The 25168-nt window shown below is 39.5% G+C and overlaps 1 protein-coding gene across 3 annotated transcripts in view; it reads left to right on the top strand.

Annotated features, from left to right (window-relative positions):
• The window catches only part of LOC137176269 (zinc finger protein 609-like), a 79494-nt gene that overhangs the window by 19558 nt on the left and 34768 nt on the right, over window positions 1-25168 (top strand). For all 3 annotated transcript variants that reach the window (XM_067582574.1, XM_067582583.1, XM_067582497.1), the window contains exon 2: window positions 7557-8443. In XM_067582574.1, the coding sequence (XP_067438675.1) occupies window positions 7685-8443 (759 nt within the window). In that variant the 5' untranslated portion in view covers window positions 7557-7684. The remainder of the gene's footprint in view (window positions 1-7556; window positions 8444-25168) is intronic.

Here is a 25168-nt window from a genome sequence, read left to right as displayed (position 1 = left end):
CCCACTCTGTTTCTACATGGTCCTCTCTGAGCACAGGAAAAATCAATCTGGCACCTTGTAAGGGTTTTAAGATTCCTTACACTCTGGCCAGTGTGTGAGTGTTCTTTTCATCCTCTGCATCAGCTTTTTGTCCACAGACAAGCCACAATTTGATTACTTGTATTCACTGGTGGGTTGAATTTCTAGTTTAGACTGGTCACCGCTATTTAGGAAAGACATTGACAAGATTATGATGTTTTTGGCCTTTTGTCTCAATTGTTTTCCGAGAAATGTTTAGGTATTATGTTGAGACTGTGCTGAAAATGAAGTTATTTCTGACAGTATTCACAGAGAAACAGTTCTTTGTCAAAGGCTCTTGTGTGTCTGTACTGTATAGTTTACATGAATGAGAATAAGGTCATTCACTGTGTCAAGCACTTTCACTATCACATGAAGCTAAATGCACTTCATGTAGCTTAAATTCATGTTAGGAAATTGTTTGTTAATTTCCAATAATTCACTTTACATTAAGCACTCACACCTAGCAGCAAAGGTCTTTGGTCATTATAAAGTAATTTTTACACAAAACCTAATGTTAGTCACCCTGAATGCACTTAGTAAAACATTGTTGGAACTTTATGGACTCCCAGTGCACGCACACTCCAAAGCAGTAGATGAGCTGGTTATATGAAAACACGTCGGTGTTGTTGTAAATGTTTTACATAACTGCACCATTAATGAGTGGAGAATATACCTACAGTGAAGATCGTTTTATGAGTTATTAGGCACTTTAATAGTGGTGCCTGGAGAACATGCCACGTAATTGCTTCGAGATTGCAGTTTTGTTCTGTTGCTTGACGTGTTAAAAGAACAAAACAGGATGACGGGGTAGGACTTATCGTCAGCAGGGATTTGGACCATATCCACACTAAGCTAGTTAAATTTGAAAATGCATCACTTTCTCTCTGTTTTGCTCTTTAGTCCACAATGAGCTGGTTCTTTTCACACCAAAAATTAGACTTTTCAAACACGCTCCCTAGTGTGCACAAATCTGAAAATGCTGGTCTTGGGGTTTTAAACAAAGTTTTTGTAAATAACATAATATGTCTGGTCAGGAGCCCTGAGGCAGAAATGTCAGTAATTCAGTTTTCTATGATCACTCATTTTAAATATAGTATAGATGATCACATAATGCAGGTGTTGTTATGACTTATCAGGCATAAAATAGTGATCTGATTAAAATTGCGCAGCAGTGCACACATTATTGTTTGCCTGCTTAACAGGTAAAATTTATGGACTGTGATCAAATCTGATGACCTAAAAAAAAAATGCCAGTGCAGATACAACTTACTTTAACACATAACGTGCTTTCTGCTCTATCCGCCTTTCTGTGAATGATACAGTTTGAGACCAGTGTGGTGTGCAAGCGCTTTGTTTTTTTGCTGCATCACACCAGAGCCCGGACATTGGCGCCTAATCAGCCAGAGAGCAATCTGCATATTTCACACTTCTTTGGTTACTGTCAGTTTGAGTCATACAGCTGCCACTCCAAAGATGCACAAAGCTGCTGCAATCTGGGATAAAAGACCTTTTGGCAATGATGGCTATATTATGAATTAAACCTACGGTGTATGTTCAGATCATATCAACCAAATGTGACCTCGTTTTAGTTTCTAATTTAGGTTGAATATAATCCGTTATTTTTTTATCTGAAGATGAAATATATATGTTTTCATAAAACCTGGGGGATCACCGACATCATCTTTTGTAATGCACGGGTGGGTACGGCATTGACGTGAGCTCCATTGAGGTCACACTTTGCTGGGAATCTTGAGTTCCTGTCATTGACATATTTACTGATAAGGATACTGGCCGACCCAGACTCCTGATTCCCATCACCTGGATTGGCTGGGTGCATTTCTATTTTGGTAATCAGCTCAAGCTTACAATCCAATTACATGGAGGTCACTGTGGGGTTCTCTAGATGGGGACTTGCCTTTAAATGACCTGCAGAGAAAAGGATGCTCTTTGCCAGACTCGTGCACATTTAATACAAGTTAGTTTTTTTTTATCCAGCCTGCGTTTGTGCCACAGTTGCTGTTTAATCTGCCAACACCTAAAACTCAAAGGCAGCATTGTGTCCGAGGGATACAGAATACAGATGGACTTTGTAACCACTAGCCTTTTACTGTTTTACTACTGATCTACTGTTCTGATCTTAATAATACACATACTGTCAACCAACTGATCATGGGGCTAAACAGGTAATTAAAAATATATTACTATGCATTTGTTTTCATATTTTCATATTTTACTACCAGGGAGTACTTTAGCTTTAATAAGAAGTGAATATGGAGTCTGATGGGATACTTTGTACAGATTAAAACAAAAAAAGTATCATTTAAAAAGGTCCAGCTTGATTGGGAAATGCTGAGTACTGGTTCATTCTGTTCTGAGTAGGACGGTAACTAACAACTTTAATTTAATTGTAATAAAAATCAGTCCTTTAGTGTGTAAAATAAATAAATAAAATCCTGGACAACACAAACGTTCTCACACATACGTTTTATAGACAGAAAATTAAATAGAAAATAAACAAAACTACCTTTTTACACTTCCTATCTGGTGTATTGTTTTGTTTTTTGTGTTGGGTGTCGGCCCAACCCCGCCGCTCCTTGATATTCCTGACTGTTCGAACAGTCAGCGTGTGTTTGATACACAGGGCCAGAACTATGCAGGAGATGTTCATAGTTTGGATTTTAGATGTGTTAAAATATCCCCTGTGAGTAAACCAGATCATTAATGCATTTTTGCAGAATAATTTTATGTATTGTTATAGCATGTTTTACAATGATAGTGGGATATTTATTATTGTAACTGCATACTCAATTAAAAATAAATTTTATTATAGTGGATTTTTTTTATTATCACAGTAATACCAAGCACAACAAATACAAATTTATCATGGTGGAATGTGGAAAAGTCAGTGCCATTTCCTAAAATGTGTTTTAAAATGGGATAAAAAAAAAAGTGATTTATCGGTCACTGAAGTAGCAACGTTTTAATGCTTTTTGAATATTTTCGTCTTACTTAAGTAATTATTGAGATAATATCTCACACCGAGATAATTCTGGCCAAGATAATCATACTGTGAAATGTTAGTGTTTGTCGACACATGGCTGCTGTAATTTGGGGACATATGTCATTCATGCTTGAGCTGAGAAATCATTTTTAATCGCTGTAATTCAAACTATAATTACCTGTTTCTGCATTCTGTGACATACAGGACTTGAAACACGTTATTCATCCCATGCTGTTATTTTTGCTGTAGGAAAAAAAAAAAAGTATGTTCCTGCATTTCTGGTGCTAGACAGTGCACAGTGGTATTTTGGCATTTTTAAAAGGTAAAAGGAACTCACAGTAGGAGTCACTTGAAGTATTTCCTCTTGTGCCTGTTTTTTTTTTTTTCTACCTTTCCTTTGCACCCCCTCTGGATCCACACCTCTGATTATGTCTCTCACATATACACAGGAAGCAAAAATGGCTAGATAAGTCCTGCGTTCTGGTTTCTGCTTGAACAGAATCAGTGTCAGAACTAGAGACGCCACTGTGAACAAATTTTCTGGTTAATAAACTAGTGACAACAACCGTGTTACTAGTTACATCGGACATTTTACAAGATGAGGCAACAGTCGATGACGCTCATCCGTAGAGCGCTTACTTTGATCTTTAACGTTAGATTTTTAGATCTTCCCCTCACTTAAGAGTTTAGAGTTAGTGACAGCAGGCTTCAGGCTACTGCCGGCGGGTCATCCTCCGTGTACAGCCGGTCTGTGGCGCACACAGACGCAGGGACGAGCCAGAGGACGGCTGCCGTTTAGAACCAGAACCGGAGTAACCCTCCATCCAGAGAGAGACGCACCAAGAGTAGGCTGAGCAGACAGAGAGCAGAAGAGACTCGGGTAGACATGACAGCAGCTGCTCGCTAACAGCTAGCGCTACGTTTGTTTACAGCAGAGAGCAGTAGGGAGGACAGACGTCTCACTCTGCTACTTTTTGCTACGACTCTGCTGCTGCTCCTGCAGGCGGTCACGGAGCAGACACTTTCAGTTTATAATTGTTGCGTCTGTAGTGTAAGTATTGATAACACGCATAATACTTTACGAATTAAGAGTTTTTTGATTTAATGAATGTGGGCGCTGATATGCGAAAATGAACTAAATGGGTTTTATTTCTATTTTTAAAAAAAAGCAAAACGACGGTATGGGCGTGTTTCACCGGTAACATTGACTACCTCAGCAAGCCTAGTCAGAACCTTGTTTATAGACAGATCCCATACTCTTAATTGTTTTATGCACAGATGGTGTTCCTCACAGTGCTGAAAACTACATAAAGCCATGTCTGATTGAGTTGTGTCCCACGGCTAATGGACCAGAATTTTCTTTCCGTCGTCGTCTTCTGCACTCTCAAGGCAGACTCACCCTTATGTGGCCTCTGTGATAGATAGCTGAATGAAACTGGATCTGTGAAAAAAGGACAGGCACTCTGGGAGTTGCACAGCCTGCATGCCTTTCGCTCAACGGGGCACTCACTGGGACATTTCCTCAGTGGGGCTTTTTCAAAAGGGCTTGCGCTGCAGTTCCAGCTAAGGGCAGTACAGTAGGTCAACTGCCGATAGAGTTACAACCTCTCTTTTGTGGAGGTGTTGGACAAATTAGACCTCACAACTGTTTACCCAGTCAAACAGGGACAGCTGTATCTCTCTCCACCCTCCAAAAAACCTGCCACTGACTGTTGTTCCTTTTTTCGGGAGCCATCTGTGAGGAATAAGAAAGCTCGGCGATGAAACGATTGTTCAACAGTATCACCTCTGTCACTGCTGGGGTTGATATGAACGGTCCCCTTAACTGTATCTACATGAGCTCTTCATTATGTGACTCAGCTGCCATTTTGTGCTGTTGTTCTAATGAGAGTAATGGTAGATGAAGTGCAAAATGACTGCTTTTCTGTCAGTCAGTCAGTGTAGGAACAATCCAGCCTCAAAAAAACTAGAAGATCAGTGTCTCTTCTGGAACAGTTGAAGATGTCTTATTTTACTTTTTTTTTTTAAGGAAAATAAAACCGCACTTGTTAATGCAAACCTCTGGTGTGCACTGTCATAAGTTGACAAATGGAGAATATGTAGAATATTTCTCTGAGCTTTTTCCTTTCCACTAAGATTCAATTGTAATGTCAACAGTAATGAAGCAGAAAATGTGCTCATATCCTCATACAATCTCTTCGGATGCTGTCATAGTCATTGGAGAAGCTTCAGGGTTTGACGTGATAGGATGAGCCATAGTTACACAGGCTAATAGTCTAAGGATATGGAGTGAATTAGAGTGTAATAATTTTGGAATTTGTTGTTTTAAAATGCTATTTAGAGGAGCTCGATATCATAACGTTTATGAAATGTTTTCATGCTGCTCGTGTATTTTGCAAATTTCTAATTAATTATCTTTACTGTAAGAAATAAGTGGCACAAGATAGTAATAGAAATATATTTTTTTTGTTGAAATAATTTGTTCAGTAGCTTGTGGATGCATTTTCAATAGGATAATTTATTATCTAGAGGTCTTTAAAGATAATGCATTGTTAAAAGAGCAATCTATGAGGTCAACTAACCACAGCCTGAATATCGATTTATCAGCAAAAATCTGAAATTCTAGCAAGAAAAATATTTCAGATATCCACCAGAAAATGTCTTTATTGCTTGTGCTGCAAAATAAAACAAACACACCATGGCTTCTAATCTGTAGTAAGACCATACATTCATAGATCTTTCCAGGGCTCCGCTGGGGACTGTTTGGCTATATTATGTCGGTCGGGTGTCTGCAGCACAAAGAGAATCATCAGAATTCATGCCTGTTTGAGGCAATATTGATCTCATTTTACCTTTGCAGCTACTCCAGAGTCTTCTGTGCTCAGGCTTCTTTACCCTTTCAAAAATCTTTATCACAAAGGAAGAGGAGAACTACAGATGAGTGTTAATTATTTATTTACATGCAGTGAGCTCACGGGTGGGGGGGGGGGGGACCGCAAGCAACAGGATAATCAGAAAATTCACTCTTTCAGTATATGTTCATTTTAGCGCTATGTTTAACACCATCAACACCAGTTTATTTACACTTAAATTGAGCCACTGGTTTAAAAGGGCCACCAGTTTTGAATTAAAACATCCAGAAAGTGTAATGAACAGATAGGACTACTAAGAACTTAATCTAGTAATTCAAGTATTTCATGTAGAAAACTATGAAATTAAAAAGTTGCAGAAATATGGGAGTCATTCGGATTGTGTCATTCGTAGCCTACGGTGCACAATAAACTATGGCTCGAACAGTTGTTTTCTTCTTCTCCGTCATTCATCAACAAATTTTAACCAACATTTTTCCTCACAGGAGATGTTTACCATTCCAAAGGCTTGTTATTGATTGGAAAAAAAAAAAAAGCTAATTGGTGGGTTGCTGAAGGCAATTATTTAAAAGCAGTGGTGATAGTAATACGTCTGACAATGCAAACCACATTTTCATTCACAGGAAACCCAGTGTACTTTACATTTTAAAAAAAATCTCTGCATAGTTTCAATATAGAGTGGAGCTGAAAATCATTTTAGAGGTGTAAAGATATTTTTTTGGCAGCCACTCACTCACACTTAACACACAAACGACACACAAGTTGATGCTGTCACATTTTTCCTTTTCCTCTCCGCAATCACTCAGTCAAAACATTTTTGTTTACACTTGAAATATTTGCAAATATTTAGATAAAACATAAGCAAGTCTTCTAAACCCTTGCTATCCTGCAAAACATGTTTGATCTCAATTGAGAAAATTGATTTTTTTTTTTTTTTTTTTTTTTCAAGGGACCAGCTGACTAGCACAATATTTTTCTGTATCCATGTTGATCTGCAGTATGTCAAAAATTAGCCGTAATTGGGATCTGCACTGGAATGTTGTATTTATTTTCTGAAAGATATGAAACACGGTGACCTTTAGGCTACATTGTGAAAGCAAATACAACGAACCGGTGTTCTCCTGACACATACACTGCTTCATTCATGTTTTAAGCTCCTCTGTTAATGCTAGATTACCATTGTGCTCTTGAGTTGAAAAGGCACGGCTCCATAAACCATGTGGGGGTGTGTGAGGCCAGCTACTCCTTATTTATCAGCAGTGACACTATCAGCAGTGCCTTGTGAAAAGAGAGCCAGTCATTCAGAACAGTGGGGCCACCTTGGCTGTCAAAGCAGGATTTAGGCTACATTTCCCATGGTTGCCATGACGACTGTGGGAAGTGATTATGAAGAGAGGGTTTCAGAGCAGTGCTGTCACACCAGTGGGTATTACCATAGTGGTTTGCGCAGTGATCATCAGAGAATTACTGGCTCATGATCAAATGTTTTTTTGTGTGTTTTTTTTTTTTTTGGTTTTGTTTTGTACCCAATGAAATGTTCTGTTCTGTGATGGCAGAGCCTTAGTACTATTATTTTTATGTCTGAATTATCGGATTATTATAACTCTTGTCTCCTCTCTTTCTAGGGCAAAATGTGGTTAAATGGGACAGGAACGTGTAGACCGTGAGGATTCTCTAACCCTTGCCCCTGAGTCCCAACCGTCTGAGAGGGTGTCGGACCTCACTGAGGCAATCCTGGGCCGTTGGCACTAAAATGTCCCTAAGTGGTGGCACTGCAGGCGGGAAAGGTGTGGACTCTAATGCGGTGGACACTTATGATAGCGGGGATGAATGGGATATCGGTGTTGGAAATCTGATTATTGACCTTGACGCTGACTTAGAGAAGGACAAACTTGAGATGTCTGGCACCAAGGACGGCATGGCGGCACCACCCAGTGCAGTGGCAGCATTGCCTGACAACATCAGGTTTGTTAGTCCAGTGTCTGGCTCTCAAGGCAAGGAAAGCAAATCCAAATACAAGCGCAGTAAGAACTCTAAAGACAATAGTAGCAAAGCTTCAACTGGAGATGGGGGCAAAAAAGAAACTGCAGGACGGACTCAAGGGGAGCCAACAGGCACAGCAGTGAGTGCAGGAGCTGCTGGCAACAATTCCACTTCTGGGAAGAACATGGAAAAAGGAGGCAAAGCCTCCAGAGGTGTTCTGAGTGGTAAAAAAGATAAAGAAGGGGCTAGTGGGAAAAATAAGAAGGACAAAACAGATGGAGCCCCAGCCGTGGCAATAGCTGCTGTGGAGAAGGATGTTGTGTCTCAAGCCCAAGTTGCTTTGGGGAATAGTCGTAATACGTCCTTTGAGAACACACAATCAACAGACTTGGCAGAAGCCAATCAAATGGGGAATATTGCACTTGAACCTGTTGGGATAGTACCAGCATTGACCACAAAAACTGAACCAGAGGAGGTAGAAAATGGTAATAATGAATGCAAGACGTTAAAGAAGGTGAAAAACGAAAAGGTAAGTTCTTCTTTCTTTTGATGCTGCATGGATCTGTTTGGTGTTGTCACATGTTATTATTTCAGTGATTAGTCTTATTGATTCCAGGTTTTGTAGGAATATGTGCAACTGATAATTGGCAGGTTTATGTAGCAACATATTTTTATTCTTTCGTGCTAAAAAAATAAAACATTACAGTTTACTTTTGTAAGGTTACTCTTGACAATCGATACTTAAAATGTTTTCTAAAGTAATTTTCAGCTTTAAATACACATTATACACATATATCAAAAAAGTAAATTAGTGCTCTCTAATAACAAATGTACTCACAATTTTCTGTTTCTAAAGTTGTACTCTGTTATGCTAGCTTGCCTAGTCTGGGGGGAAAAACAAACTTGAATATGACATCTCTAATTTAAATGATTGTTTTGAACGAGCCCAGTTGTTGAAATGCAATAGTAATACTTACATCCATTTCTGGAAGCCAGCAACAGTTAGCGACTGTGGAGTTGCATTTGTCTGTGACAAGTATCTTTTGAAACAATACTGGCTTTCATCAAATTAATTATCACGGTATGAATGAATACAATAGGACACAATAGGACGCAGCCCTGTAGGGTACTTGAAATTGTACTTTGTGACGGCCTGTAGCTTACAGCAGGCTGTGAGATGCACTCCATTTTCTGAGGCTGTCTGACACTGTCTGACATGTGATGCATAAAAAGACCTACTGCTGTTTTCTCTTTTATTACCACATGGTGAATAAGGGTACCCTTGACGAATATGATGCTGAGACCAGCTACAGGAAATGGCCCACACAGTGGTGCTGTTTTTTTTTTTTTTTTTCCTCTTCTTGACTGTAGAGGCTCGATTCATACTCAGAGAATCCATATGTGTCTTTTTGTGTTTTAAAAATATCTTATGCCACGTTAGGAATGTATACTCGCCAACATAAAAAATTCAGTTAACCGAGGAAGCTTCATGTACTGAGCCAGGAAAAATTAAGTACTAATGTCAAACAAGAGTCTAATAGATAATGTCAGCCATATGCATCTCATCACGCCTGCAAAAGATAAATAAATGTCACATCATGTTCCACTTTTTTTTTTTTTTTTCTTCACATAATTTCAACGCTGACATTGTCGTACAAGAACAATATAAAGATCCGTGTAGCTTTTCACCCCCACTTATCTTGTTCACTCATGGAGTTGATCTATCACTGTGTCTATTGTATGCCTCATAGCAGCCTTTTCATGCTCTCGCAGTATAAAAGACAGCAGTGCAGGGAGGTGCTGAGGACTGTTTTTGTCTGTCATCGTGTTCCATTCTTAATCCCACAAGCCCCAGCAATGCCTGGTGGAGCAGTGTGTGTGTGGGGGAGGGAGCTGGTGCAAAGCACGCCTTCGTCGTTTTTCCTGCTGCTCTGAAAGTGGCATGGGGGATGGGCTGCGAGGAAGAAGCCTGTTTGATTCCTTAAATCCAGGACACCCAGTCATGAACACAAACGGTAGAGTCTCCTTGGACTGAACTGCTACAAAAGGAAATTTCAGGAAAGTCTTTGTAATCATAATGTATTTAGACTGAAAAGGCTTCCGAGGGAGAAGCGCATGAATCCGTTGACAACACTGAATAAAGGAGAAGGGTCACAGCTTTCAAACAGCTTGCTGGTGAAATGTAGCCTTGAAGACATTATGAAAAAAAGGGATGCGATTACAATACTGCACACATCAATTTTACCTATTTTAGATTGGTAACTCCAGTGAATGAATGTGTTTTAAAAATGGGTGCATTTTTATCAAAACAACAAACAAAAAAAGCTAAATATATACAGTTACACAGTTATTTAGACTTATTTTTGAACATTAATTTGCCAACACATAATGAAGAAGGGCTGAGCAAGGTCAAATACACCAATGCTAAAGCTGGATCCAACCCAGTGTGAGGTTAATAATACATACTTGTACACATTTGAAAGACCACAGCCTTATAATTTCAAGACTGATAATTGTCAAAAAAAAAAAAACTGGTAAAAAGGGCAAGGTTGAGTAAAAATGAGACAGGCAAGAAACTGAGTTGAGATATTAGAAGAACCTTAAGGATGTATTAAGAGAACTGGATATGTTCAAAGATGAAGCCCATTAATTCCAATGAAAATCACTCACCAAAAAATGCTCCTCAGGCTTTCTTCATGTTTGGGCCCATGGAGCATGTGCAGTAGAGTCCTTCTCCGGCTGAACCGTCTGACTCCCTGCACACAAGAGAATGAAACTAAAATAATTTGCTGATAGGGCTATTGTGATTAAACAAAGAGTAATTTTATATATTATGCTAAATGTATTCATTAATTTACAGCTGTATATGGAATTACAGGTCACATGACATGCAATTCCAACTGTGGCCACTACACAAAAGCTTAAGTTTTGTTCCCGGGGGCATGGGAGACCCCACTTGCTTGGTATGAGTAACAAGCGTTGGCTAACACTACCTACTTTTTTTTTTTTTAAATGTACATACATACTGTTTTTCACATGCCCTCGGTGCTGCAACCGTTCGCTCTGTAACAGATATTCCCACTGGTACCATGAACTAAGGTTTTTAAGCCTTGTGGATTGCACCGCATCAGTTTTCTACAGTCATGTCTGCAACATCTCATCCTGAGCTCCTAACATCACACCACTCAAAAAAAAAAAAACATGATCCCCCCCCGTGCCTGGAATGTGCACGATAATGTTTCCTGTCACAGATTTAGCAGTAAACTGGACAAACTGTGACATTGATACTGAATTGAATGAGAAAAGACTTGTGAAAAATGACTACTGCCCCAACTCACTCCTCCTTTTCACTGTACAATGCGCTGTGGCAGGATGAAGGAGTCTCAGCCCCGTATGTGATGTCACTGGCGATGATGGGAGAAAAACATCTTTTTGGGGCGTGTGGTTCTCTGTAAGCTCTGTAAAATTCTCTGTATATTTAGACCTTGTGCGTCGTAAAATATATACTTACTTTCTTTTAAATTCTAGTAAACCCCAAACCCAAAAGTGTAAATTCAGTAAGTAAGAAGTAAGTAAGCCAGAAATGATAACCACATCAGGTAGTATAGATCTTTTTTTACAACTATCTATACCGGTTCTTATTTTTTTATTGCTATAGATTGTTTTCATGTTGTGAATACTTAAATGATATCATAAAAACACATAATTTAAGAAAACAGTTCCTGCTGGGAAGCACATTTGGAAATCTGTCAGACTCATTACAACATGACCGTTAATTTAAAATACTTAGCTGTCCTGAGTCCAGCGTAATCCTGACATTAATCAGTATGTGTCTCACTTGCAATCTTGTTCTCCATGGTCGAGGTGTAATAGCGTGGCTACATTGTCTGTGTCCTAAGTTAAAGCTCCCCAAAGAATTGGCTCTCGGATGCTGAATAAATCATCTCTACTTCCTTCGTACAAGTGCTAACCACCTCTGAGTGTGTCTCACTCTCCCACCTCTCATTATACAAATCTAGAGGAGCAAGGCATTCATCAGCTGCCTCGATGTGGCACTGGCCTTGATAAATGGAGCGGCTCTCATGGAAAATTACATTGGCAATGTTACTTTGAAAAAGGAGGAGAGAGAAAGGAAAGGCTGCACTTTAATGAAAGAGCACAGCCGCCGCTCTGCATTGCTGCTGATGTCCAGCTCGGGGAGTGGAGGGATCTCTAGCTTGAGTTCTTTCTCTTTTGCCTGCGAACCGACTGACTGTTATTGTGTTACAGCGAGTTCCTTTTAAGTAGTGCCAGGGCTTTTAGAGGCTCGGGAATAGAAAAGAGGACTGACTTAATTTTAAGAAGGAGAGCAAATCACATCAAGAAGCTCACTGCAAAGTGAGGCTGTTAGCTTACCTGTCCATCTTCTAGTAAAGCTAATTTAGTAGTAATAGACTGAGTTGTTGTATTAACAAAACAATTAAACACAGCAGGACTAAAACATCTCATTTCTCTAAAACCCTCCCACTTATTAAACGTGTGCTGAACTGCTTGTATGCTTGTTCCAAATATGCAAAACCTAAATCTAAGGATTTTTTTCCTGCAGTTTATCAACATACTGTATGTCACAATATCACAAGTGTATTCAAAATAACACATAAAGGAATCAAATTCACTCGAATGAACTCAGTTTGATAGTTTATTATTACAGCCTGTGTGGAATAATTGATTTGAGTAACAGAATTTTATCAAACAATAACTCGACATTATCTTATCATCTATGTGCGATTTTGCAGAAAGTTGGTAAATTATGATATTGACTTATCTCTCTTATTCATAGCTTTTGTGATTCCAGTGTGTTGTTGCCTTCGCCTGTTTGAAGCGTTCACCCTCAGGGAGTCCCTCACTACTACAGGAAGAAAACATTTGACACTAATTGTTTTCCACATCTGCCATTAGCCTCTGTCTTCACAATAATGTGAAATGCTTTGAGCTTGTAGGCAAAACAAAAACATCCGACTACAAAAAGTTTTAAAAAAAAAAAAAAAAAGAAAATGTTGACTATTTATTGCTTTTTAATGAGTGAGCAGCTGTTAGAGTGGATATATAAAATGTGATTATAGTAAGGGTGTTTTCACACCTGCGCTTTTTAATCTGGTTAAATGGAACTCTGGTTGTTTTTTTTTCCTTCGTTGTGATTCGTTTTGGCAGGTGTGAACACAGTAATCGAACTCGGGTGCGGATTAAAACAACCGCACCGAGACCCTTTAGAGGAGGTGGTCTCGGTCATGAACACTGGAGCAGTTCATGTGTGGTGGGAACATGATCCGACCTCGATCCGATCCAACTACTAGTCATACTCTGCGAGCTTCCGTAGCCAGGTGAGCTTTGCATACTGGGCTGCGGATTAGTGAATTTAACAGTTGCTAGCAACTAGCAATCAAAGTCAAACCTGGACTAGTGCAACATAGTACATTGTGTTTGACCAATGGACCTCCTTCAGGACCTCCTTCAGGACCTTCTTCCTGTGTGCATGTTCTTGCTCCTGCTCCAGACACATCTGACCAATGAGTGAAGTGAACGCTCTCACATGCTAGTTCCTGCATTTTGGCTCGCTTGGATTCTTCTCCGTGTGAAAAGAAACTGATCCAAGAGGAAAACGCACCCGGTTCACCAACTCATAACTGATTCAGACCAGAGCAAACAAACTAAAGGTGTGAAAACACCCTAATATTAACATTGGTTGGGCCACATATATTTATATTACATGTTAACATGTTAACATCCATGTCCCGGGGCTTTTTCAGATGCATACCAAGCATGCCACACATTTTCAAGGTTTACAGTGTCCTATCCCTCACTGACATGCCAGTGCAAATCAAAACAGCTTGTAGAATCAGTGTAATCACATGATGGGCAAAAAATAAACTACAGCAAATGCAGATTTTCAAATGTCACATTTACTCGCAATTATACAACGATCAAGTGATTGCGTACAGCAGAGGGAAAAACATTTTCTCTAAGGTTGTTTGTTAGGCAATATTTTAACCTTCAGACCTATCACATTCATAAATAGCACTTTTATATGTTACAGTTTTCCTAAATATACTAATTGGTAAATATGTAGATGTGTAGGAGATGAACACAACCTTGCAGGAGGATATTTTTAAATATTCCCATCTTTACTTACACACAGCTTCAAAGATTTGTGGGCTATCTCTCAGTACAAACCCAAAATGTTGGCAGATTTAAAGAGTTTCAATGTTTTTAGTGTCCAACTTTTAATCCGAGGCACGTTTAGTGACAGAAACGAAAATGCCACAGTTGTTATTGCCAAATATCCTTTTTTACACCTGGTTTACAGGTTACCTCCAGTCTTTTTCTACAGTATAAGATCTTTCGAGATCAAACCACAATATATGAGTCAAAACAAAGTATTAGAAGTTTTATATTTTGCAAACGTCCTTGTAGTGATTTTAGTAGTTTATAATCATGACTACATTGCACACAGTCCACCATTTGTGCACCAAAATTTCAAAAAGTTGAAGTCAAAATCAAACAAAAATGCACAAAACTCATATTCAAGCATCCTTATAGCATAGGCAGCCCTTGTACCAGATTCATCAGCCCCTCAAAGCAGACCAGGGATTCAGATATCAAATTAAAAAGGAAAATGTTACACTCCACAAAGTTTATGGTCTTGTTGCACAGGAAATCCTTGTCGAGAGGCACCACAGGCTTTTGTGTGGAATTATTTAATAGTGGAAGCAGGTCTTTCCAGCCATAAACACACTGCCTGTAGTCACCTTGACCTTAGTAAATGTTTAGCTTGATTTGTGTCCTCTCTCCGCTTCCTGGAGGCTTTTGGGATTTATTATCACTTTTGATATTGAGTATAAGCTTGCTTTTACCACAAGTGCAATCTTTAATAATGAAAACTTAAGAGTTGTGGTTGATGTAGTGAAAGGATCAAATTCCCCATTGAGAGCTTTATTGGCAATTTTTCATCAAATCTTTTGATGTGTTTCAGTTTCCCTCCCCCAAAGGCTCATTAACGGGCAGTTTCCTTTTTACTTTCCAAAACTGATGTCGTATTGTCATGTTGACTTTTTCAGCATGTCGTAGGTTCCTATTAGATCATCTTCAGTAATGTCAATCTTAAAACAAATATCTCCACAACAGGATGCTGTTTTTTTTTTTTCCACACCTCACAGTTTTCCCAAAGCTAATCTAAAAAGGTGCCTATAAACCTCGGGACTCCATGCTGGGAGTGTGAATACCATATTGTTGCTCGTTTATCACAATAGTTTCATTATTCAAAGAGTAATGGCAGACTGTGACTCCAGCTTTCAAGTGTTTTGCTTTCATTAGGTTTTCATAATAATAATAATAATGTGAAAACTAAACCGCTTTGTGTTTTTCAACAGAAGACGTCGGATCAGTTTTTTTTTTTTATCAGCGTCATTGTATCAGTGTGTTTTGTTTTCTTATAGATTTTGATCTCTTAAAAGTCATTTTCTGATGCTTCTGTTTGCAGTTTAGCTTGACAAGTGTAACAGAGATTGGAGGCCTTTGTTTTGTTATATACTGCAATTATTTGTTACACAAATTAGAGATTCAAGATCTCCTTTTTAAACAAGTTTCTTTCCAGTTAATAAAAAAAATACGAGAGCTTTGGAATATCATAAGAGATCACATCTGCAGTCTGTGAAAACATATGGTTTTCAGCCCCCTCGACGCTCTCGGAAAGCGTTTATTTTAAGATCAGGATCATTTCATAAACTTCAATTTTACCTTCGGTTTTAAACAAAACCGACGTAACGCAACACTGTCGGTGAAACACAACCTTTAAAACTTCATTAAGAATTGATGTGAAGGTTTTCTTCAGGGACACAAAACATGTTGGGCCACTTTTGCAAAAAAGCAATCACAGATCTGTCAAACAAAGCCCCTGTCATGCTTTGTCTTTGCCTCCCTGTCTTTCTCTCTCTCTCTCTCCTAAGCTTTCCACGAGGTGTGTTGCTGTGTCTGGATCAGCTTGCTATGTGGGGGGAAGGGAGCAAAAGGCTTGTACAACTAATTCAGCTCATGAAAGACTTATGCAGCAAGAGCAGCTGTCTTCCATTGTCAGCCTGCAGATTTCCAGCGTGCCTCATTTCGCCTCTCAATGCGTGAGTAGCAAGAGAGCCGGGGAGGGGAGAACAGAGAGGAAACAAACCAAAGTAAGATGAAAAGAATAAAAGTGGGAAAAGAGGCAGAGAGAGCAAATATCAAGACTTTCATTGCTCTAACGCTGTGTAGGCCTACTTCTGCTATTTAAAACCGTGGTGGGTGTACGGTCGGACCATGGTCTAATAATAAACCATGAGTCTATTCAGACCCAGTGTGCAGTATGCAGACAGATAAAAAGGGCTCTGCTGTGGTGAGAGGGGAGAGAGAGGGCATATGAGGGGTAAGAGGGGGAGTGGGTGGGGGTTGGAGGGGTGGTGGGGGGTAAAGAACTGCCTGAGATTAGGAGAAGAGGGAGGGAGGGAGGGTTGAACAGTGTTATGAATGGATAGAGTCTTTAACCCCCCAACACACTGAATAGTTTGTCACAGGCTGCTGCGGCTGTATGTGGAATGAGAGGAGCTGGCTGAGAGCTCTTGGATTCCTGAATCCTTGAGGCATGTGGTCTGATTAGCAGAACAAAACCCACACAGTGGGGAGGAGCAGACGTGGCTTCCCCCCCCCCCCCCCCCCCCCCCCCCCCTCCTCCCCGCCCCCCCTCAACTGGAATTTTTCTACCAGTCAGGGAAGAGGTGGCTCGAAGTTTGTACTGACTTGCTACGGTTATAAAAGAGTTTGCAGGCTATGTTTGGGGATTTCTCTCTTGTTTCTCAAGGCTTTGTCGCTGAACTGTCTCTATTGTTTTGGCCATGTGAAAAGATTTTCCTCCCTTAATTCTGTGCTCATGGTAGGTCAGTCCTTTAAATTTTTGGTGCACATGTTTAAAATAATATCAAAATAGCTTTAACCATTAAACACTTCACACTAAAAAAAAAAACTGTTGTCCAACAGCTTAACAGCTTGTGAAAGGTTTTTTAGTCTTAACAAAGAGGAAGTTAACAGCAAGGCAGTGTTTGAGCAAGCGTGATTATAGAGAGGATTACGTTTCTTGCCCTCCCCCCCTAATACGTTTCTGAGGGGATTGTTTGCAGCCAGTGAGATGTTAAATAGAACAGGTTTGGTAAATCACTAATGTTTCTGTTGAGAAATTTCACCTTATTGCACCATGGCTTGTTTTCAGTTTACAGCTATATGTTGTTTTCATATGGGACTTGATGGAAAATTAAGGTTCCCGAAGAATTTTCTGAATACATGTTTGCAGAGACTTATTGCCACCCTGCCGTGAGAAGCTGCCACTTTGAGCTTTTGAACTTGATATTTTTGTCACGGCATCTTGTCACTCAGTTTTTCTGGTCAATGAAATTTCAAAAAATGTACTGTCACCAGAATATCCCCACTATCAAGTTATTTGCTTACTAAAATTTAGTAAGAACAATGAAATAATGGCAAAAATAAAGATGTTTCGGATAGTTTTGCTCACTTGTTTGCCCACACTCTTACGTTCTTTTTGGGGCGTAGCTTTAAATAAAATAACCATCTGTGCAATAATGTGAACCAGGTAACAAATGGACAAATACTTTTGTCTTGGTTGAGAAATAAAGAATGAGAGGACATCTGAACTTAAACAAAGGACATCTTGTAAAACGATACCTTATGAAATGTTCTCTCCTCGCGCGCAGATGTACAGAAACAGTTTGACTAGGAAATGTAGTTTTTTTTTGTCAGAACCTATGCTAGGTCACTGGTTTAATGTAAAAGTCTGCCGCTGCCATAGCCTACATGGGTCATTATACTTGGTCCACAAAGTAATTTTTGTTTTTTTGCTGACCAAAAGACATGCTGCACATAACAAACTAGTCAGATTCTTGACATGATGCTGCGAACCAGCTCCCACCGTGTGATTATCTGTAATTGGCCTAAAAATACCACTTGACTGGTTGTGTAGCCTTTAGGGAAAACAAGCATACACATCTGTGTGTGTGGTGTGTTCAACTGTTTCAGTTTTAGGTACTTGTGATGCAATTTCACTGGAGTGTCTCTTATTAGATACTGGACAGGACAGACTGAAGTGAAAGTGCCCCCCAGTGTATTCTGAATAAAGGAGAGGATGATGATTTATTTTTCTCTGTGAAACCTGGAGGATCTTGACTGGATAGCCATTCATTAATGAACGTGACATCCCACGCTATGATCGTGTTTCCTCACTTTGAATCGATCCTACAGCTTGAAATCCATTGAGATTTCTTTGAGATGATTTATCATCTTTTTGTCGCTAAAAAAACCCCAATATTTTTATCACAGACACAATAATGCACTGGTGACACAAGAGTTTTACTGTCTTTATGCTTTTTAGGTGTCAACTTCGTTAAAAAAATGCTTAAATGAAAAATAAAACATATGCTATCCTCTTGTGTATGTAAGATATTTGTGTCATTGCAGTCAGTTTTAGTGGCACCTCCTGTAGCACACAACTAGGCTTCTTGTCATTTCACACTCAGTTAAACCCTCACAGAGGTAGACAACTGAACAAACAGACATAATGGCTAATCCATTTTCTTATCTGTCAGATGGTGTTGTTTGGGGGGGCAGTGTTAGTTCTGCTGTTTTCTGGTTGAGGAGGTTTTCAGGGCTTATCCCGCTTGTTACATTTTGCTGGATGTCAAAAAGACTGTCTGCCAAAAATAGAGCATCAGTCCACATTTCAGCATGAGAAATTGGAGAAGCAAGTTAGATCATGTGCGTGCCCTGCACTGCGCTCCGTCTTGCCCAAGAGCCAAATTTGAGGTCAACCTCGAGAGCAAAGCTTTTATACGAGCTTTTCTTTAATCCAGTGACTATCGTGCCCATTCGAAAACGTAATTGAATATCAGTTTAAACACAAATAACTGCCTTTTTTGTATATTAAAAAAGAATTTAACAACATAGAGGTCTTTAGCTGTCTTTTGTGAGAAGTATGCATTTGAGGTTTGCTGCGTTATGTCTGTGCATGCAAGTGTGCATGCATGCTTCCAAGCATGGAAGTACAGATCTGAGATGAAAGGATTTTCTTTCCCATTCTAATCCACACAGACAGCTAGGCCCTTGTGATTATTCCCGCCCCCTTCTCTCCACTCATCTCTTTGAATGCAGGGCCTTTCTAATTCACCCTAAAAGGGGTTTCAAAAGGGGATTATACCACTGATAGAAATTAAAGGGAGAACACGTCCGTCCTTTGGGACCAATGTCAAACATTCATGAGACGATGGATATTTGCACAATATATGGGCTTGTATTTAGAGTAGTCGTAACCGGTTTGCATATGGCGGTGCTGGTGTGCTGTAAAAACCACAATGTAAAAACCACTGATATAATGGTTAAGTTATTTGTAAATTTGTTGATCCATGACATCCAGACAGCAGCACCAGAGCACACGACTATATTTAATTTTATAGATCTACAAGACTACACTAAATACTAGATGTTCTGTTATTCAAATTAAACAAATTGTATTTTTTTTCAAACAAAGATACTTCATCATTGTTATAATCCAGAAAGTGACTTTTAATTGACTTGCTCTAAGAGTATCATTAAAGTTGACAATTATGAAGAGAAACTACATTCCAGTCAATTTGAAAATAATTTTAAATTACCATAAATTAGGATGTCATTAGGGTATAAAAGCCAGACATTACCAGTATTTCATTAAAGTGAGGGGAAAAAAATGTAGGCAGAGTGCTTTATTCAAGGCTTATTCCTTTTGTTCAGCCATATTTGCCTTAGATTTACTTATTCAGCAAAGCATGAGTCTCATGAGAGTATTACACTGAAGGTCCTCATGTTGAACATGTTGGAGGGGGGGAGGCGAGTGTTTTAAGAATGAGGTGAAACATCTTGTGGCTCACTGACCTCGGCCTCAGTCCAATAACTTAATGCCCCATCACCACTGAATCCCTGAAATCCTCAACCCGATCTAATGTTTTTTTTTTTAAGAGAAATAAATAGATAAATAAACCATATATGCATTAAGTGCATAAACACTGTCGGATTGTACGATTTCCCCCTCCCATAACTGAAGTTTTGCTATACTGCCAAATCCTTTCAAACTCGATGACATGGAACTGTTTGACTTTGGCATCAAGGAGTCTGTCACTGTTTACATAACATTTTAAATTTATGCTGCTGGCAGAGGCTCTTTGACCAAGGCCAGACTTGGCCCATGATGGGCCGAAAGTATTAAAATAACAATATAGAGTTATGATTAAGTTATTGTCAGCAGAACGACCATATAAAGCAGCGCTAGACTGCAGATGAGTCAGCCAAACATTAACATTAACTTGGGGAAATATTTAACGCAGAATAAGAATCATAATAGACACGGCTTAGCTAAGTGCAGTCTGTTTGAAGTTTTCTAAGCTATTAATGGACTAAATGTTAAAAAATATCAGAATTGACACATTGTACCTGACACATTTTCTGCAGCTTTTATTCCTCCTCTTTGTGCCACAAATCAAGTCTCGCTAATATTGCAGACTCTCAATCCAGACGTTTGATCTTTTTGTCCCATAAATTGCTTACATTTGCATGATTTACTGCATTAAAAGCCTTAAATGCCATAAGTGATAAATGTAGGTTGTTCTCCGCTTACACCTCTCCTCAAAAATTGGTTGTGTGCCAATGGTTTTTATAGTCTCCAGTGTATGAAGGTTTGATTTTCTCATGCTGTTTCCTTTCCTTAAACAAGAGTACCACATGCATCAAAGTCACCTCTGCCACAGCAGCCGTCCTCTTATGAATGCTGATGCTCAATGGAGACTGCATCAGTGTCCTTGAATACAGAAGCATTGCATTATCTATTGTAAGCTGAGAAAGAGTCACCTGTCAAAACAGTGTTCATCCTATCTCGCTGTGTTTTTCTCCCATCCCTGTTCCAGACCCATTTGGTCAGCACTCCTGTCAGTTGGTTGTTATTTATTTCAGTTCCTATGATGTGGGTAAAAGTGCATAGTGCTGCTGGAAATAATTAAGATAACATAATCTCGCAAAGAAAAACATTTAAGAACCCAGGTGGATATTATTTGTCAGAATCCCCATTGGCCAACACTTTAGCAACTATTATTATTCCCTGTTTAACGCTCACATTCATACCGAAAGGCATTTTATTTTCCCCAATCCACCCAAAATTAATGTCTTTGGACTAAGAGGAAACCAGAACCACCTGCAAGAAACACATGCAAAGACAGAGGAAACATGCAAGCTCCACACTGAAAACGGTGGTGCTTTTAGCTATGAGTGTTTGTCCACGTGAAGACCGAAACCACAGCCCCCTCATTCATTTCAATGGGACCAGTGTGTCATTGCAGTGTGGGTGCCAATGTAGAGGGCTCAGAGTTGAACCTAGCTCAGCTTTTGCCCCAACACAATGCAACGTCATTCGTCAATGTGCTCGTTTTGACCCGTTAAAATATGTACACGTGCACATTCCTACTCTGGAACGTGAACAGCATAATTCTACCGTTTACCTCACAATCATTGAGATGGAGGATAAAGTAAAATTATTGTTTCAACCTTCAAAATATGTGGATGTATCAATCAAACTGGCCTTCCAGATGGTGTTGCACCCACTTAACCAATGAGCTACTGCAACACCCTGTTGCTATTACCAAAGTGATCAGTCTGCATCTACAATGTTTTTACAGTGTTCAATACAAACCTGACAAGAGTAATTTCTCTAAAACCTGCATTAACTGATTTTTTTTGGCCACTTGGATGCAGCAGAAACAAGTTGGGAACACAACACTGTCGTATAATCACTGAAGTTGATATAGCGAATTTATTAGCAAACACAAACACATCCAGCAGTTACAGAGCAACATTATCATCATTTGGAGTCGTGTTTCTGTCCACCTGGTGAATGTAAGTCCAATATTCACTCTCCTTTAGCTGGTTTTGACCTCTATCAACTCCTTGAGGGAAATAGCTGGCTCTTTAGCTACTAAATGCTCCTTTATGTTCACCGGCTAGTCTACTAACTGTGTCTGTTTGCTGGTTGGTGCTGAGCAGGTAGTGTACAGTGGGTTTTAAGAGCTTTTTCTCTGAAAACAGCTGCCTGCTGCGTCCGAAAGCGTTACTATGAGAGCGCTGAGAAGCTCCATAAAGCTGAGGGAAGCTGCAGAGTCGCTGATAATTCTCTGTGGGTTCATCACCACGAGCAAAGCCTCTCATATTACACGTTGTTATTTCATACATTATTATAAAAAGTACTGATTATACCTGCTTTTAAATGGCTACTGGTTGTATTTTGGCAGATTACATAATTAGATTATTAGCTAGATACATTATTCTTCTTCTTTTTCTTCTTCTCATTAGCTAGATATAGTCTGTAGGAAAACTGCATGCGTGGACCGTTTTTGGATTATATCTGCACCTTTAGATCTTGTTGTAACAGTGAAATCATTGTGGAATGTAAATAAATCAACTAGACAGGCTTGCATTCTGCCGGGATACTGTTTTTGTCTCCAAGTACTTCGCTGGTGCACAGATGGGCTGAAGGGTGGATGGTCTGGCATGTTAAGAATGGATATTATTTCCCTCTAACTTGATATGCAGGGCAAGCTTCCTGAATTAGTGGTGCATGTAGTTGTTGTTGTGCTGAGTTGACTTTCCACCCTCCACCCGAAGAATGAACAATTACCCGAGTATGCACTGTTGTTTTCTCTGATAGTTAAACAGTCCTGAGCGCAGTTCCTCCCCTGCACCAAACTATTTCCAAATATCCCACAAGGATTGTAGGGTGTTTGTGTTGTAGCAAAGGGGGGAGAGGATGTGTGAGCGGATCAATAAAGGTGAAGTTAATATGGAAATGAGCTCCTCTTTGTAGTGGAGGCTGGGGAGTTGTTTAGTCCTTGGCGATGAGCTGAGCTCGCACATTAAATTATGTTTCGTAAGTGCGGGCCTCTCTGTCCATCTGGAAAACTAAATTATATTTAATCATATCCATTAGGTTTATGTATCCCTTGAAGGGAGACATTTTGCTGTTAAATGCATTCACTCAAGTCATATGTCACAATTATTACAGTATTTTCTTATTGTTGATATTATAGCCGAATATATCACTATTATATTACTCTAGAGGTCCAGGCAATTTGGTTATTGCTTGAAAATGGGACATTTAATATACCTTAAAAAATATGGTGCAAGAATCCACTGGCTACATGACCTTCAGTCAAACCACAGCTCCCTTTCATCTTGATTTGGATATTTATGGAGATGTAGTCAAGGTGAATGTCAAATGTGTTATCTCACTGTATTTTATTGGATTTTACTCGACCATATTCATATATACATTCTGTTAGATGTGCTGTTGTTAGCTTCAGGGCTCGACTGTTCCCCGCGGAGATCAAGAGTAGCAACAACCATAAGTGATGTGTCAGCTGAGGTTTTTTGAAGAATTTCTAACGTATACTGTAAGTTTATTTATTCCAATCTCATCCCAACTCTAGTATTTGGTATGAATTATTAAGCTCCAAAGAGGCAAAGTGTTGGGAATAAAAAAAAAACCTTAAAATGGAAAAAAGGTAATAAAATGTAGCATTAAAAATACCTCTTTACCTTCTATTCAAGACAGTCTAAAATGTTATTTCTTAATTACATTTCCTTATTTTGTTACTTAATTACATCATCAGAAATAACAATTAAATATGTAGATATTTGAAAAGTGATCAGTCACATCATTAAGGCAAGGAATTCATCTTTAACTAACAGTACAGGATGCTGACCCCCCTCCCTCTTAAGACTGTCAGTTTGACAGTAAGTCCCCAGGATAAATAAACATGGAGGTATCATCTGTGTTTATGGATAGCAGCTGCTGACGGGGAGGAGGGAGGAGGAGGGGGGGGTACTGACTGTTTATTTTTATCAGGGCATTAGCAGATTAGGCACTCAAACTAACAAGGTCATCAAACTCTGATGGCTGAGAGCAGCAGACCTCTGCTAAGCGGCTGGCAGAGAGAGGGGAGATTTGGTGCGTTATAGTGGGTTTCACTTTACTCCCGCTCCCTCGACATCACCGCAGTCTGACTTATTAGTGCTTTTAATGATGTGAAGGGCACAGAGATATAATTTGTTTAGAGATTCACCACCAGCGGCTGCAGCAGCCGTGCGGATGGCTCACTGTATTGTGCTGACACGTCGCCACATGTCCTTTTGATTAAGCAAGTGTCTTAGGGACATTTGAGGGTTCAATCTGCCTTTGTTGTTATGCCAAAGTGCATCCACTGAGTAGTTTGAAACCGTTTCCAACAGCTCTTAGATTGATTTGATACTTGCTAAAGTAGATCTATTCCCAGGTCAGCCTGTTGTGGCATGCTTTTCACTCCTTCTCACATAACTCCCTGGATTATACTCAAGTCACTTCAAGACTATAATTATCAAAACAAGTCATAGAATCGCTGCGTGGATCAGAAAATAAACAGTGGTGTAACTTACCGTGCTGCGCTCTTCCTGTGACCTGCCATTTCAACAATTTTTTCCCCTTCACCAGTAAGGGTGTTGAAATGTCATATGACGCTAGCAACAGCGTTCATTGCCCCAAGGTGTATTAAGGTGTAAAAGTCTACAGGGCTTTGAGGCTGTAGTCCAGGAACTACTGGCACTCAGTAATAGCGCACATCACCGTCCATTAAGATAGACATGGTTCAATAGGAGCTCTGTGAGACAGCCAGCAGTAGAGGTCAATCAGAGTAGCAAGTCCTAGTTAAAGTAGCAGCATGAGGGACAGCATGGTGAGTGCAGTTCAAGCACTATACTATCTGCAGAACAGAGCACAGCGCACTCCTACACATATTTCTACTCCTACAGCCTTACCGACTAAACCTTTATCGTTTGCTTTTCTATCCCAACACTTGAAATCTTTATTCCTTTTTTTTTTTCTCAGTTGGCAACCCTAGAATGGATTTTGAGAGGAAAAACAAGGGTTTCTGAAAGTAAATATTAGTGTCCATCAAAACATTTACGGTCCACCATGTTGTCAACTTCAAGTTAATATATCATCCGATGCTGTAATTTCGATGTCACACAAGTTCCCACAATGTGGCATCCACATTGGAAATAACAATGCTACTGGTATGTTGCACTAAGAATGATCATCTATGTTTCCTGTGTTATTGCGTGCCGTGTCAGTTCAAGTAAC

The sequence above is a fragment of the Thunnus thynnus genome, chromosome 1 (assembly GCF_963924715.1).
Source record: "Thunnus thynnus chromosome 1, fThuThy2.1, whole genome shotgun sequence".
Classification (NCBI taxonomy): domain Eukaryota; kingdom Metazoa; phylum Chordata; class Actinopteri; order Scombriformes; family Scombridae; genus Thunnus; species Thunnus thynnus.
The sequence above is the reverse complement of the archived record's forward strand: the minus strand, read 5'-3'. Positions and strand labels throughout refer to the sequence as shown.